General features: G+C 43.6%; 1 protein-coding gene across 1 annotated transcript in view; it reads left to right on the forward strand.

Moving 5' to 3' along the window:
- Positions 1–13,244, forward strand: part of CSMD2 (CUB and Sushi multiple domains 2) — a 590,124-nt gene that overhangs the window by 458,954 nt on the left and 117,926 nt on the right. The window contains exons 32-34 of the mRNA XM_029945853.1: positions 2,594–2,788; positions 3,360–3,476; positions 6,109–6,222. Coding sequence (XP_029801713.1) covers positions 2,594–2,788; positions 3,360–3,476; positions 6,109–6,222 — 426 coding nt within the window. The remainder of the gene's footprint in view (positions 1–2,593; positions 2,789–3,359; positions 3,477–6,108; positions 6,223–13,244) is intronic.

Below are 13,244 nucleotides of genomic sequence, written 5' to 3' on the forward strand. Positions count from 1 at the left end.
CCATATTTCATTCTTCCTCATTGCCATGTAGTACTCCATTGTATATATATACCACATCTTCTTGATCCATTCATCAGGTGATGGACATTTAGGCTCTTTCCATGATTTGGCTATTGTTGAAAGTGCCATTATGAACATTGGGGTACATGTGTTCCTATGCATCAGCACTTCTGTATCCTTTGGGTAAATCCCTAGCAGTGCTATTGCTGGGTCATAGGGGAATTCTACTGATAGTTTTTTGAGGAGCCTCTACACCGTTTTCCAGAGCAGCTGCACCAGTTTACATTCCCACCAACAGTGTAGGAGGGTGCCCATTTCTCCACATCCTCGCCAGCATCTATATTCTCTTGATTTGTTCATTTTAGCAGAGTCACTTTCTCTTAAGCGGACTTTCTAAAGCCCCACATTTATCCATTTAAGAGATATTCATTTAGCACCTACCATTTACCAGGCACTGGACTAAAGCAGTAAATAAAACTGAAAAACTTCCTCATGAACCTGCACTCTGCTGAAGGGAGATAGAAAAAAATGGATAAATATATAGTGCATGAGACAGTATTGATGCCAGTGCAAAGAAACAAAGCAGAGAAAGGTGACTGGAAGTGCTGGGGAGAGGAATATCAAAAATTTGAATAGCTCATCAAGGAAATGTCTCTAAGAAGGTGACACTGTGTTAAATCCTGAAGGAGCTGAGAGAGAGAGGCATGCAGTTAAAGAAACATTCTGTGCACAGCGGCCAATGTGGTTGGAACAAAGTTAGCAAAGGGATGATAGGAGTTGAGACCAGAAAAGGGTAACAATTGGGGACAGAAGGTGCAGGGCTTTTAAGCCTATAAGGATTTGGGCTTTTACTCTGAGTGAGACAGGAGGAGGCTGTCTGACTTGACTGTGTTTACATCTCTTTGGCTGATGTAGCTGCTTGGAAAGCTAGAAGATGTAGATTTTAGCTTGTGCCTTAGTACTCTGGAAAAAATATGGTTTCTATTATTTCAGGATGAAGTGGGGAAGTGGATATTGAGGGGGCCCAGCTAGTTCTGCCCCTTCTGAGCTATGTCAACTTAGTTCTAAGTGACTTAATTTCTCTGAACTTCAAATAGGTTTGGCCCACTTTAATTTCTGAAAAGGACCCATGATATACAAGACATGGTGACAGTTCCCTATAACTCTGTGATTCTCAGATGGGTCACCCAATGGCCACTTGTATTCTGGCCAGATCAAGTGAGCTTAGGGAGAGGACAGATTTGATTGGAGGGTGAAGGCAATACACCACAGGACCCATGAGGAAACCACTGAGGGGTCTTCTGCTGGATGAGGGCCCATTTTCTGGGTCCCACTTGAGTTTAAATGCAGTGGCATGTCTGGGACTACCGCACCCTCGGCAATAGGCAAAGACAAAGAGCAGGGCCATCATAAGGGCTCAAATGCAAGAGCAGCTGGACGTGGCAGGAACCTGGACACTCAGAGCCCCATCGCACGTCAATGGGCTGGCTAGCAGCTGAGCCCCCACCCCACCCCACCCCAAGCAGTGGCTGCTTAATATAGGTGGCCGAAAAGATGCCTAGGTGACAAGGACAGCCTCAGCAAAATTCCTCAGCTATTCATCTCCAAACACTGACCCTTTTTGTTCTGGCTCTTTTCTCCTTAAATCTGTTATTTGAACTTCTGAGTCCACCTGCAAAGGCTGCCAGCACCTTTTTGTGAGTCGCCGTCCCCAGACCTCCCTGTAGCATAGCCTCCAGGAGTTCAATGGAACCCTGATACTCAGTGGCGTGTCCCTGACACTGCCCAGCCATGATGACAGGCCTCTTGGCCACCAGTGGTCTTTGACCAAGGAGGATGAGGTGAAGCAGCAATGGGTGCAAGTGAACAATTGGCTCCCAAGAGCTCCTCAGGATTTCCAGCTGATGGCAAGGGAGGCTGCAGAGTGTCCTTTTCCAGAGATTGGGGGGGGGGGGGTGAACAGTGCTCTCAATTGCTCAGGCAGCGCCAAGTTCACTCTCATCTAGTGCAGAGAGTCAGAGTAGATGCCTGTTAGGTACATCATGGCATGCCTAATTGGAAAGACATATATCCAAAAAAATCAGGCAGAAAAAAATACTACTGTTTTAATAAACTAGCAAGTACCCAGTACCCGATGCAAAATCCTAGAAAACCGTTTAACCCTAGATAAGTCCAGACATTAAAGTGGGGTTTCCTACTTCCTTCCTAAATCTAAGGACTGGTGCCCGTGCACTCAGAAGTATCTGCAAAGTGTAGATAGAACAGCAGTCAGCTCCCCTGGAGAGGAGAGGGCCAAGGAGTGACAGAGGGCCCTAAGGTTTACCTGCAACTCGGTCCTTTGTGGATCAGGGCACAAATGTGGAGAAGAGGGAAATTTTCATTCTCGAAGATTATCTCCAGCCCTAGATTTAGAGATGTTTTCAGACCTGAAGGGAAAAGAACCAGAAATCCCAAATCCCCATATGCTCTGTGGCTAATTAGAGTCAGGGTCTCCTCTTGGGTGCTGCACCATGGAATTAGGCCACTAATGAGTCCTCTGCGTGTGCGTGTGTGTGTGTGTGTGTGTGTGTGTGTGTGTGTTTCTTTTTTCCAGAAAACCCACGGGAGTCATGTTTTGATCCTGGTTCCATCAAGAATGGCACACGAGTGGGGTCCGACCTGAAGCTGGGCTCCTCCATCACCTACTACTGCCACGGGGGCTATGAGGTTGAGGGTGCTTCTACCCTCAGCTGCATCCTGGGGCCTGATGGGAAGCCCACATGGAACAACCCCCGACCAGTGTGCACAGGTGGTGGAACAGGGGCTGGAGGAGGCGGGAGGGCATGCCAGAGGCAGAGGGGCTGTCACCTAGGGGAAGGGAGGAATGTGACATGGCCCTAAGAGTGGGCTCCGTGGGTTCACTGTGAATGAGAGAGGCTGGTAATTCACCAGGTGGACAGTCCCTATTGACGTGTTCTCTCTCAGATCACCTCATGTTCCCAAACCCACTCAGAGGCCATCAACAGTGGCCCCCAGACATACCAGCAAGTCATACAAGGGAGACACGAGTTTAAAAGTGACCTGGACTTGCTCCTGAGCCTAGGGAGAGTCACTAAGAAGTCAGATGTGTAAAACTAAGGCCAGCAGGGTGGGATGACTCCAGAGGGGTCTGCTGTAGCCAGGGGGTCCTGCCTGGCAAGAGGCATGGGACTGAATGTCTTGACAGAACTTCAAGAGCATGGTGGTCACCCCAAGTTGCACACCTCAGGGAAGCCCCACCAGGGCCAGTGGCTCAGGCTGGGGTCGGGGGCACAATGGAGTATGACAGCTAATGAGAGGCATCCAAGATCACCTGGCCCTCTTTCTGATTTCTTTTCCAGCCCCCTGTGGGGGACAGTATGTGGGTTCTGATGGAGTGGTCTTATCCCCCAACTACCCCCAGAACTACACCAGTGGACAGACCTGCCTCTATTTTGTCACTGTGCCCAAGGACTATGGTATGTTTATCTGTACATTTTCTGACCTTTTCCAGACCCTGAGGCCCTTCCCAGTTGTCTGCCCAGCTCCTCTGTCAGTTGTATCCACTCCCATTGTGGGAATGGGTAGTCAGCCTCCTGTACAGGACTCCTGGGTGCAGATGCTCTGCAGTGGAAATAGGATACCCTGTCGGGTGCGCTCCTGACATACATGTGGGGAGGAGAACTAATGAGGCCAGCGGAACCAGGGGATGCAGCTGGAGAGGAATTAGTCAGGACAGAGGAAGGCAGGGCACTTGGGAGGCTAGCCAGCACAGCCCAGCTCTGACTAGAGGTGCTGCAGACCCAAGGAACCCAGGGGAGGGTGACCAAAGTGCAGGAAGGATGAAGGAGTGGGACGGAGCTGGGAGCCACAATGTTCCACTATCCCAGCTGAGACCGGGAGCCTGGCAGCTACAGGTAGGTCAAGGAAGAGAAAAGTGGAGAGCAGGCCAGTGTCCTGAGAAAGCCAGAAAACTTCCAGATTCCAGGAGACTCAGACGAAAAGAAGCTGGGCTTGTCACCTGGTTGGCAGTGGGGACATTTAAGAGTCCTGCCATCCCTGAGGAAGTTCTAAGGGACAGCCAGACTGGTGGTACCTGGGTAATCAGGTGACCCACCTGGATACTTTCTCCCTGGATCTGCTCTTTGTAGGAGGAATAACAACTATTTCTAAACAGGATTGGTGTTGGGTGGGGTAAAGGGCACTGATAAATCCCGACCATCTAGGAGAGGGATGAGGCGGCAGCTGGCTACTGATTCCTAAGACAGGATGGAGTGAGCATAGGGCGGCGAGGCCTGATGCCACCAAGCACTCAGGGACCGTGTCTCAGGGACCACACACTCTGCTGCAGACATGATCAAGACACGTCCCCTGCCTTCTGTAAACTCCCAGTCTCACCTTAACCTACCGCTCCAGCCGTCATGCACCACTCCCACCCCAGCCCCTGCACATGTACATGCACACACATGTGACGCCAGCCACCCCCACATACTTATGTGGCAGGAGCTTTGGACCTTCAGGATCACAGTTAGAAAAGTCCTAAAACGTTATCCAGTCCAGTCTGCCACTCAGAACAGAATCCTTGATAAGCAGTGTGCAGTTTGTGCCTGGATTCCTCCCATAATAAAGACCCAGACCTTTAAAAGAAGCAACCCTGAGGCTGGTCAGTTTCACTGGGCTGGAACAGGCACACAGAGAGCCGGTTTGAGGAAGGACAGTGGTCTGTCGCAAGGATCTTCTCTTTGCCAAGGATGCTGAGCCTGGGAATTCAGGGCAGACTTTTGCCTCTGGGTCTGCAACACTGGCCCTGAGCTCAGGTCTCAGCTCCGACTTCCTCTTCTAATAGATCTTCCTTTGATCTACCTAAAGTGACTTGCCTCATTCTATCATATTTTCCCATTACCTCTAGGACTTAATTTTAACAATATCTGAAATTATCTTCCTTATCTCTTTCCTTAAGTGGGCTCCCCCTCGCTTTATTGACTGTCTCTTCCCACTAGAATGGACACTCTGAAAGCAGGAATATTGCCCATCCTGTTCACCTCTGCAAGATGGAGACACCCCTGCCACCACCTAACTCGTACCCATTTTCAAGGTCCCACAATGTGCTCTCCCTCCTGCACCTCCCGCCCCTCCCTCCACCCACTCTGACTTCTGCTCCTCTCCCCCCTGCCCTGCTTCTTGCCCCCAGATGCACCTGGCAAACTGGTAGGCCAGCACAGGCAGACCGAACCAAGGTTGGGCAGATAGTTGAGACAGAGCTGTTCCCACTGTGGGGTCAGTGAGTCAGCCCCTCCATCAGTGACTGGCAGAGAGGGGGCAGCTAAGGAAGTCCCTTGAGATTTGTAGCTGGTGGCATGAATAGCCATCAAATGGCAGGGCCTTTAGGCCTCAACTGAGAGGGGCTCATCAAGACCATGGTCCACCAGCTTTTCAGCCCCTTCCTGGAGTGAGCTGAGAGCCCTTTGGGGAAAACTCTTAACTTCTGAACCTCAGTTTCTTTGTCTATAAAACACGGACATCTAGAAGAGTCACGGTTGAAGATGATACACATGACAAGCGTGGTACCTGGCACACAGTAGGTGCTTTATAAATGTCATTTTTGCCTCTTCCCTTGGCTTTGACAGAGGGAAATGAGCAAAAAATGTTTGCCCATGCCTTAGACAGTCGCTCCTTCCTCCAGAAGCAGCTGCTATTCACCACCCTTATTCCTCTTAACCGTGGGTCCTGAGAACACATGGAAAACGGGGGATGTTGCCAAAGCCCCTCCATGTCCTTGAGTAGCTGCTGCCGCTGCTATCTGGGAAAGGAATGGGGTAGGCCCAGCTCCAGTTCCCCCAAGCCTGTTACGTTCAGTCTTTCAATGTTATCTTGACCCATGAGGAAGAATGCCAGCCGGCCCTTCGCGCCTCCCCACAACCCCATGCCTGGGGTCTGGCCAGTGTGCTGATCAGCCAGTAGAAGCTTCAGCAAGCAGTCAGCCCCAGGAACCAACAACTTCCACCAAGGCCTCCCTGCGCCTGGCCGGCAGGCCCACACCTGCAGTCCTTGCCCCCAACATGGCGGCCAGTGTTTACGTACTGAGGTCTCCACACCATGTCTCCTTCACAGTGGTGTTTGGACAGTTCGCCTTCTTCCACACGGCTCTCAACGACGTGGTGGAGGTGCATGACGGCCACAGCCAGCAATCCCGGCTCCTCAGCTCCCTCTCGGGCTCCCACACAGGTACCCAGGGTTTGGCCGGCGTCAGGGCTGGTGGCGGGCTGAGGGCATCGCGGGCGTGCTGAAAGGGAAGAGCCCTGTAAACCCAGCCACATGTGGCACCACACAGCTTTGTGTCTGTCGTCCACTGGGCCTTTCTCTACAATATGACAGCTCCTGGTAGCCCAAACATAGAAGGGGCCTTGGGAAACTATCCTCACCCGAAGGTATGTCTACACTGCTGCTCCCAAGTGCTGTAGTAGTCCCCTGTTGGTTTATTCTTAGACCCAACATGTTTTTCTAATTATAAACGTACTGCATTTTCAATGTAGAAAACTCAGAGGCAAGACAAAATACCTGTATGGAGAATTAAAATAAAAAGCACCCAGAAAGAACCACTAAAAGATGGAGTATATTTTCCCCTGCCTTTATATCTACTTAGACTTAATCTTTTGCATATTTTATTGAATAAAACAATATACATATTTTTATTGAAATGTCTATTGTGAGCATTTCTGTCATTATTTCCTTCTATAATAGGGTTTTTTAATACTGCAAGATAGTCCATCATATAGTTACCTAAAATTTATGTTAAAACATGTATGCAGTGAATTCTCTATTATTGAACATTGAGGTTGTTTCTAATTTGTCACTCTCATGGATAGTTAACTCAGCGTATTATGCATACATCTTTATACATGTCTCTATTGCCTTAGACTAGCTAGAAGTAGAATTGCCAAGTGATCTTAATTTAAGGCATTTTGTGGGAATCTAACTATATTCTTTCAAATTTAATTAATCAGTTATTTTAACAGAATTATCAAAATCCCAGATTTTGAAATATGCCAAAATGCCAAACATCCCTCTAGAAAGTTCTTACCACTTTGTTCACCAACAGTGAATAGGAGGGCATGGTTTATCTTCACAAAACCTAGCTAGTTAAGGAAGCAAAAACATCATCAGTTTGAAAAGTGAAAATTTTATCTCATTTCTTCATTTGCCTTTTTTTTTATTACAAGTTGGAGTAACCTTTTTATAATGTAATTATTGGCCCATGCATTTTTTTATCTGTGAATTTACTTGTGAATTGCTGTTGAGTTTTTATTACCATTTATCTTCCTACTGACTTAGTAGAGCTCCATATTATTACAAACTATACATATCATATGCCATAAAAACCTCTTGTCTATATTAAATGCTATAAAATGCTTTCCCATACACTTTATCATTTGCCACTTAATTTTCTTCAAGGTGTGTTTTAATGTCAGAAAATTTAAATTTCTCATGACATCAAATCTATCAATGCTTCCTTTTAGAGTTTTCTCCTTTATTCTTATGCTGATTAAGTAAATATTCTTCTGTATTTTCTTTTGCTTCTTTTCAGTTTGATTGTTTTTGCTTTAATACCTTTGGAATTTATCTTGATTTGTTATTTGTTATAGGGAATCTAACTATATCCTTTCAAAGTTAGTTAATCAGTTGTCCTAACAGAATTTTCAAAATGCCAGATTTACATCTATTAAATTTTTATGAAGTTAAGGATATGTTTCCAGATTTTATATCCACATCTTTAAGTGTCTGTGTATTTTTGTATCTGTATCAAAATGCTTAGTGTAAGTTATAAAAATGTTTAATATTAGGATAATTTTATTTTTTTCTTTTATAATTTATTGTCAAGTTGGTTTCCATATAACACCCAGTGCTCATCCCCACAAGTACCCTCCTCCAAGCCAATCACCCCCTTCCCCTCTTCCACTCCCCCATCAGCCCTCAGTTCTCAGTATTCAAGAGTCTCTCATGGTTTGCCTCCCTCCCTCTCCCTAACTCTTTTTCCCCCTTCCCCTCCCCTATGGTCCTCTGTCAAGTTTCTTCTGTTACATTTATGAGTGAAAACATGGTATCTGTCCTTCTCTGCCTGACTTAGTTCACTTAGCATGACACCCTCAAGTTCCATCCACGGTGCTATGAATGGCCAGATTTCATTCTTTCTCATTGCCATGTAGTATTCCATTGTATATATAAACCACATCTTCTTGATCCATTCATCAGTTGATGGACAGTTAGGCTCTTTCCATGATTTGGCTATTGTTGAATGGATGCATCAGCCCTTCTATATCCCTTGGGTAAATCCCTAGCAGTGCTATTGCTGGGTCATAGAGGAGTTCTACTGTTAATTTTTTGAGGAATCTCCACACTGTTTTCCAGAGCGGCTGCACCAGTTTACATTGCCACCACAAGTGTAGGAGGGTACCCATCTCTCCACACCCTCGCCAGCATCTGTAGTCTCCTGATTCGTTCATTTTAGCCACTCTGACCCGCGTGAGGTGATATCTCAGTGTGGTTTTGATTTGTATTTCCCTGATGATGAGTGACACTGAGCATCTTTTAATGTGTCTGTTGGCCATGGGTGTCCTCTTTGGAGAAGTGTCTCTTCATGTCTTCTGCCCATTTCTTAACTGAATTATATGTTTTTCAGGTGTGGAGTTTGGTGAGTTCCTTATAGATTTTGGATACTAGCCCTTTATCCAATATGTCATTTGCAACTATCTTTTTCCATTCTGTAGGTTGCCTATTAGTTTTAATGATTGTTTCCTTTGCAGTGCAAAAGCTTTTTATCTTGATGAGGTCCCAATAGTTCATTTTTGCTCTTGATTCCCTTGCCTTTGGGGATGTGTTGAGTAAGAAATTGCTGCAGTTAAGGCCAAGGAGATTGTTTCCTGCTTTCTCCTCTAGGGTTTTGATGGCTTCATGTCTCACATTCAGGTCCTTCATCCATTTTGAGTTTATTTTTGTGTATGATGTAAAAAAGTGGTCTAGTTTCATTTTTTTGCATGTTGCTGTCCAGTTCTTCCAGCACTTTCTGTTAAAGAGGCTGTCTTTTTTTCCATTGGATACTCTTTCCTGCTTTGTCAAAGATTAATTGGCCAGACATTTGTGGGTCCAATTCTGGGTTCTCTATTCTATTCCATCGGTCTATGTGTCTTTTTTTGTGCCAATACCATACTGTCTTGATAATTACAGCACTGTAGTAGAGGCTAAAGTCTGGGATTGTGATGCCTTAATATTAGGATAATTTTAAACATATGGTACTATAAGCTCCCAAACTCATTCCTTTCTTTTTATTTTTTTATTGACTGCTCTTGTTTATCTTTTTTATTTTTAAGCTTATTTATTTACTTTGAGAGAGAGAGCTGGGGAGGGGCAGAGAGAGAGAGTGAGAGTGAGAGAGAGAGAGAGAGAGAGAGAGAGAGAGAGAGAATCCCAAACAGGCTCTGCACTGCCATGATATAGCCTAACTCAGGGCTCAAACCCATGAATCATGAGATCATGACTTGAGCCACCCAGGTGCCCTGGATGCTTAACCAACTGAGCCACGCAGGCACCTCTGTTCTTGTTTATTTTTGCTTCCAAATAACTTCTAGAAATATTTTGTCAAGTTAAAATAATTTGCTTCAAAGTGATCATTGGACTTCCATTAAGTTATTGGTTAATTGGGAGAGAATTCACATCTTTATAACAGTAACCCTTCTTCCCATCCAGTAACATGGTATGTCTCTCCATTTATGTATCTTTTGTAACCTTGGGAAAGGAGCTCTAATTTTTGCTTTGTCAGTATTTGTTTTTTATTAACAATTTTTATCGTTTTTGTTGCTGCTATGAACTGGATCACCTCCTTCCGTTATATTTTCTAAACTGGTCTTTGCTAGTATATTAGAAGACTGATATTTTTGACTTTTGCTAGTATATTAGCTTTGCTAGTATATTAGAAGATGAGTGCTTTGACTTTTGTAAAGTCAATGAACCCTCTGTAATAATGCTAACACTGCCAACTGATTTCTCCTGGGCCCTTTAGGCAAGAAGCAATATCTTCTACAAATTCATTTGTGCTATTATTTTATCTCTTCCTTATCAGTGCTTTTTTCTCCCATAGTTATTGATCTATTCAGGTATATGACCCTAAGATCAATGCTGATATTTTATATTTTAGTAAAAAAAAACCATTTTGTAATTATTTTAAGTTCAGCAACATAGGTTATATCATAAACTATGACACTATTTAATCTCCTTGGTGTCAGAGATTATATCCCTGCCTTTACAGGCCAAGTGCTCTATTTGTAGCTACCCCTTTTCCCACCTGGATGAGAGGTTTTTGCTGTTTCATTTCATTTTCTTTTGCTTTTGCTTTTACTTATCAATTTTTCTGTGGCCTTTGTTATTTTTAATTAATTAACTTCTACACTTATTGCATAATGCCTCTCCTCCTGTTTTTCTTTAGATTGCATTGTTTCTCATATGCTAACCCCTTATTTTCCCTGTGTAATGAAGAGCATGTTTACAGAAGCACATTCACTTCTAAGCATAATTTTGGCTTCGTGCAGTAAGAACTGTCATGTCCTATTGTCCTCCTCTTACTTTCTAAATAATCTGTCGTCATGTTTTCCTCTTTTTGCCCAAGAGTCATTTAAGGTTGCCTCTTCTTTTCTTCCAGGAAACTGAATTTTATTCTTGTTACATTTAAACATTTGTGTTAATTTCTAATTTTGTTACCACACAGTGAGAGAATATAGCCTGAACCGTTTCTGTTAGGGGGATTAAATGAGGTCCTCTCTGTAGCCAAAGACACTTAAAAAAAAAAAAAACTCCTTAAGTATCTAAGAAGAGAGTATGTCCTCTGTACAGTCATGAGGCCAGAGAGAAGGGCAGCTCAGGCCCAACCCTCACTGCCTGGCTCCTAATCTCAGCCCTCCCCCTGCCCACTAGGTGCCAGTGGCCAGTGTGCTTGACCACTCTGAGCTTCAGTTCCCTCACTCTAAGATCCAGAGAGGAAAACCTCTGCCTCCTACAGCTTTTGTTACAGTTAAATTAGCTTTGTAAAATGCCATTAGACTAATCTTACTCAATTTTATTATTCAAATCCATTCTATCAGTGGTTTTCAATAAAATAAGTTTTGATATCAACACCCCACATATGCACACCCATCCAGGAGTGTAAGTCAGGATCCCTTGGGGTAGGATGCTTTTTCAAAACCTCATGATTTTCGATATAAGTACATAGAGGTATAAGTTTAGCTATAAATATAGAAGCATTGGTAGAGGCAGAGAGAGGGAGAGAGAGATAGGTATATACATTCAGAACCTGTATATGTAAATGTAGATAGAGATACAAGTACATATATAGATATAAGAGACCAATGGCTAGAAAGAAATAAGGATGGATGGATGGATGGATGGATGGATGGATGGATGGATGGATGGGTGGATGGAGATGTAAGACCTATATGTATCAATATCAATATCCTCAGACCATCTTATTCCTCGTTTGGAGAAACACTGATGAGGAACCACTGTGGCTGATGGAAGTGATGTGTCCCTGTCCTGAGGTGTGTTGAGGGGGCAAAAAGCTTGAGGACCACTACTCAACAATCTTCATTTTGCTTCTCTACTTGATATACCAAATGCCATGGGTTTTGTTCATTTAAATGTCCCAGCACAACTGTGATATTTTGTTATCTTCTTGTGTTTCCAGCCATTTTAAGATCTGTGTTTGCCTGATATGTCTTTCTTCATTTCTTTGAAGAGTCCTTTTCTTTTAAGAGGATGTTTACTTACTTATTTTGCATTTGGTCTGATATCTGTCATCTGGTTTTGTTCTTTGTGGGTTTTGGGGGGCTTTTTGTTTTGATTTGCTTTCTTTTCCCTTCCTGTCTGACCCTTCTCTAATTTCTAAGGCTTTTAAAAATATACATTTAGAATTTCAAATGAATGCTATCAGTAAATTATTTGTAAATTATGGACTTCTTCCTCAAGAATAAGTGACTACTTTTACATTTAGTTTTGCTACCTCATTGACAATAATTACTTGGGTTTAACTATCTTTTCCTGGTTGTCTTTAGCCCTAAGAGTTTTTTATTGCTCTACTTTTGTTCATTTCTTTTTAGTAGGCTTATCACCTCAGTACTTTCTGTCACCTTGCGTGTATGAGTATATCTTCCTTTGACACTTCATATGAATGACAGCTTGATTGTAAATGAACTTATGGGTCACAAATTTCTTTCAAAACTCCTGCCACCAACCCACTTCATTCCAACAGTTAATATTACAGACAAGTGGAGTCCAACCTGATCCTTTGCCCTTATAGGTAACCCATTCTTTTCTCTCTGTATGGCATTCATATTTTTTAATTTTATTTTTAAAATCTGAAAGCCCACTAGGAAAGGTTGCAAGGGAAACCTCTTTTTATTAATTACATGTGGCACTTTGAGAATAATTGTAGTGTGAACCTCAGGTCTTTCTTAAGCTTAGGAAAGTTATCTTCTTTCTTAAACTACTTCTTCTGCATTTTCTCCTGTCTTCTCTCTCTCTCTCTCTCTCTCTCTCTCTCTCTCTCTCTCTCTCTCTCTCTCTCTCTCTCTCTCTCTCTCTCTCTCTCTCTCTCTCTCTCTCTCTCTCTCATCTTTCATGTATACACATTGGAGTTCCTCTGATCTATCTTCCATGTTGCTTGTGGTTTCTCTCATTATTTTCATCTCTTTATCCTTTTCCTGTGGATTCTGCAAGAATTTCTCCAATTTAATCTCTACTCTTCCCTGCTCAATTTCTGCAGAATCCAGCTGCCACATACTGGTGCTTCTCATTTTTGAAGGCTTATTGATCTCAGAACTTTCTGTTGGCATGGCTGCCCTCTCCGACTTCACAGATGCAGTGCTAGATTTAATCTCATGATCACCACAACTGAAAATCTTCTGAGATATTTGCCTGTTCTTTCTTGTAGTTCACATTAAAATGTTTGGTTTGATTTCTGAGTGGTTTTCACCCTTAAAACTTTGGGAGAAGGGGGTGATGGTCATGGAAGGGGGCACTTGTGGGTAGAAGCACTGGGTGTTATATGGAAACCAATTTGACAATAAACTATTATAAATTTTAAAAAATAAAAACAGGAAGAGTAAACCTAAAAAAAAAAAAAAAAAACACTTTGGGAGCTTGTCTTTTGTCCGGGGATTGTACTATGTGGTTGTCCATGGAGAGGGAGGTCTGTGTATATCCAG

The sequence above is a fragment of the Suricata suricatta genome, chromosome 8 (assembly GCF_006229205.1).
Source record: "Suricata suricatta isolate VVHF042 chromosome 8, meerkat_22Aug2017_6uvM2_HiC, whole genome shotgun sequence".
Classification (NCBI taxonomy): domain Eukaryota; kingdom Metazoa; phylum Chordata; class Mammalia; order Carnivora; family Herpestidae; genus Suricata; species Suricata suricatta.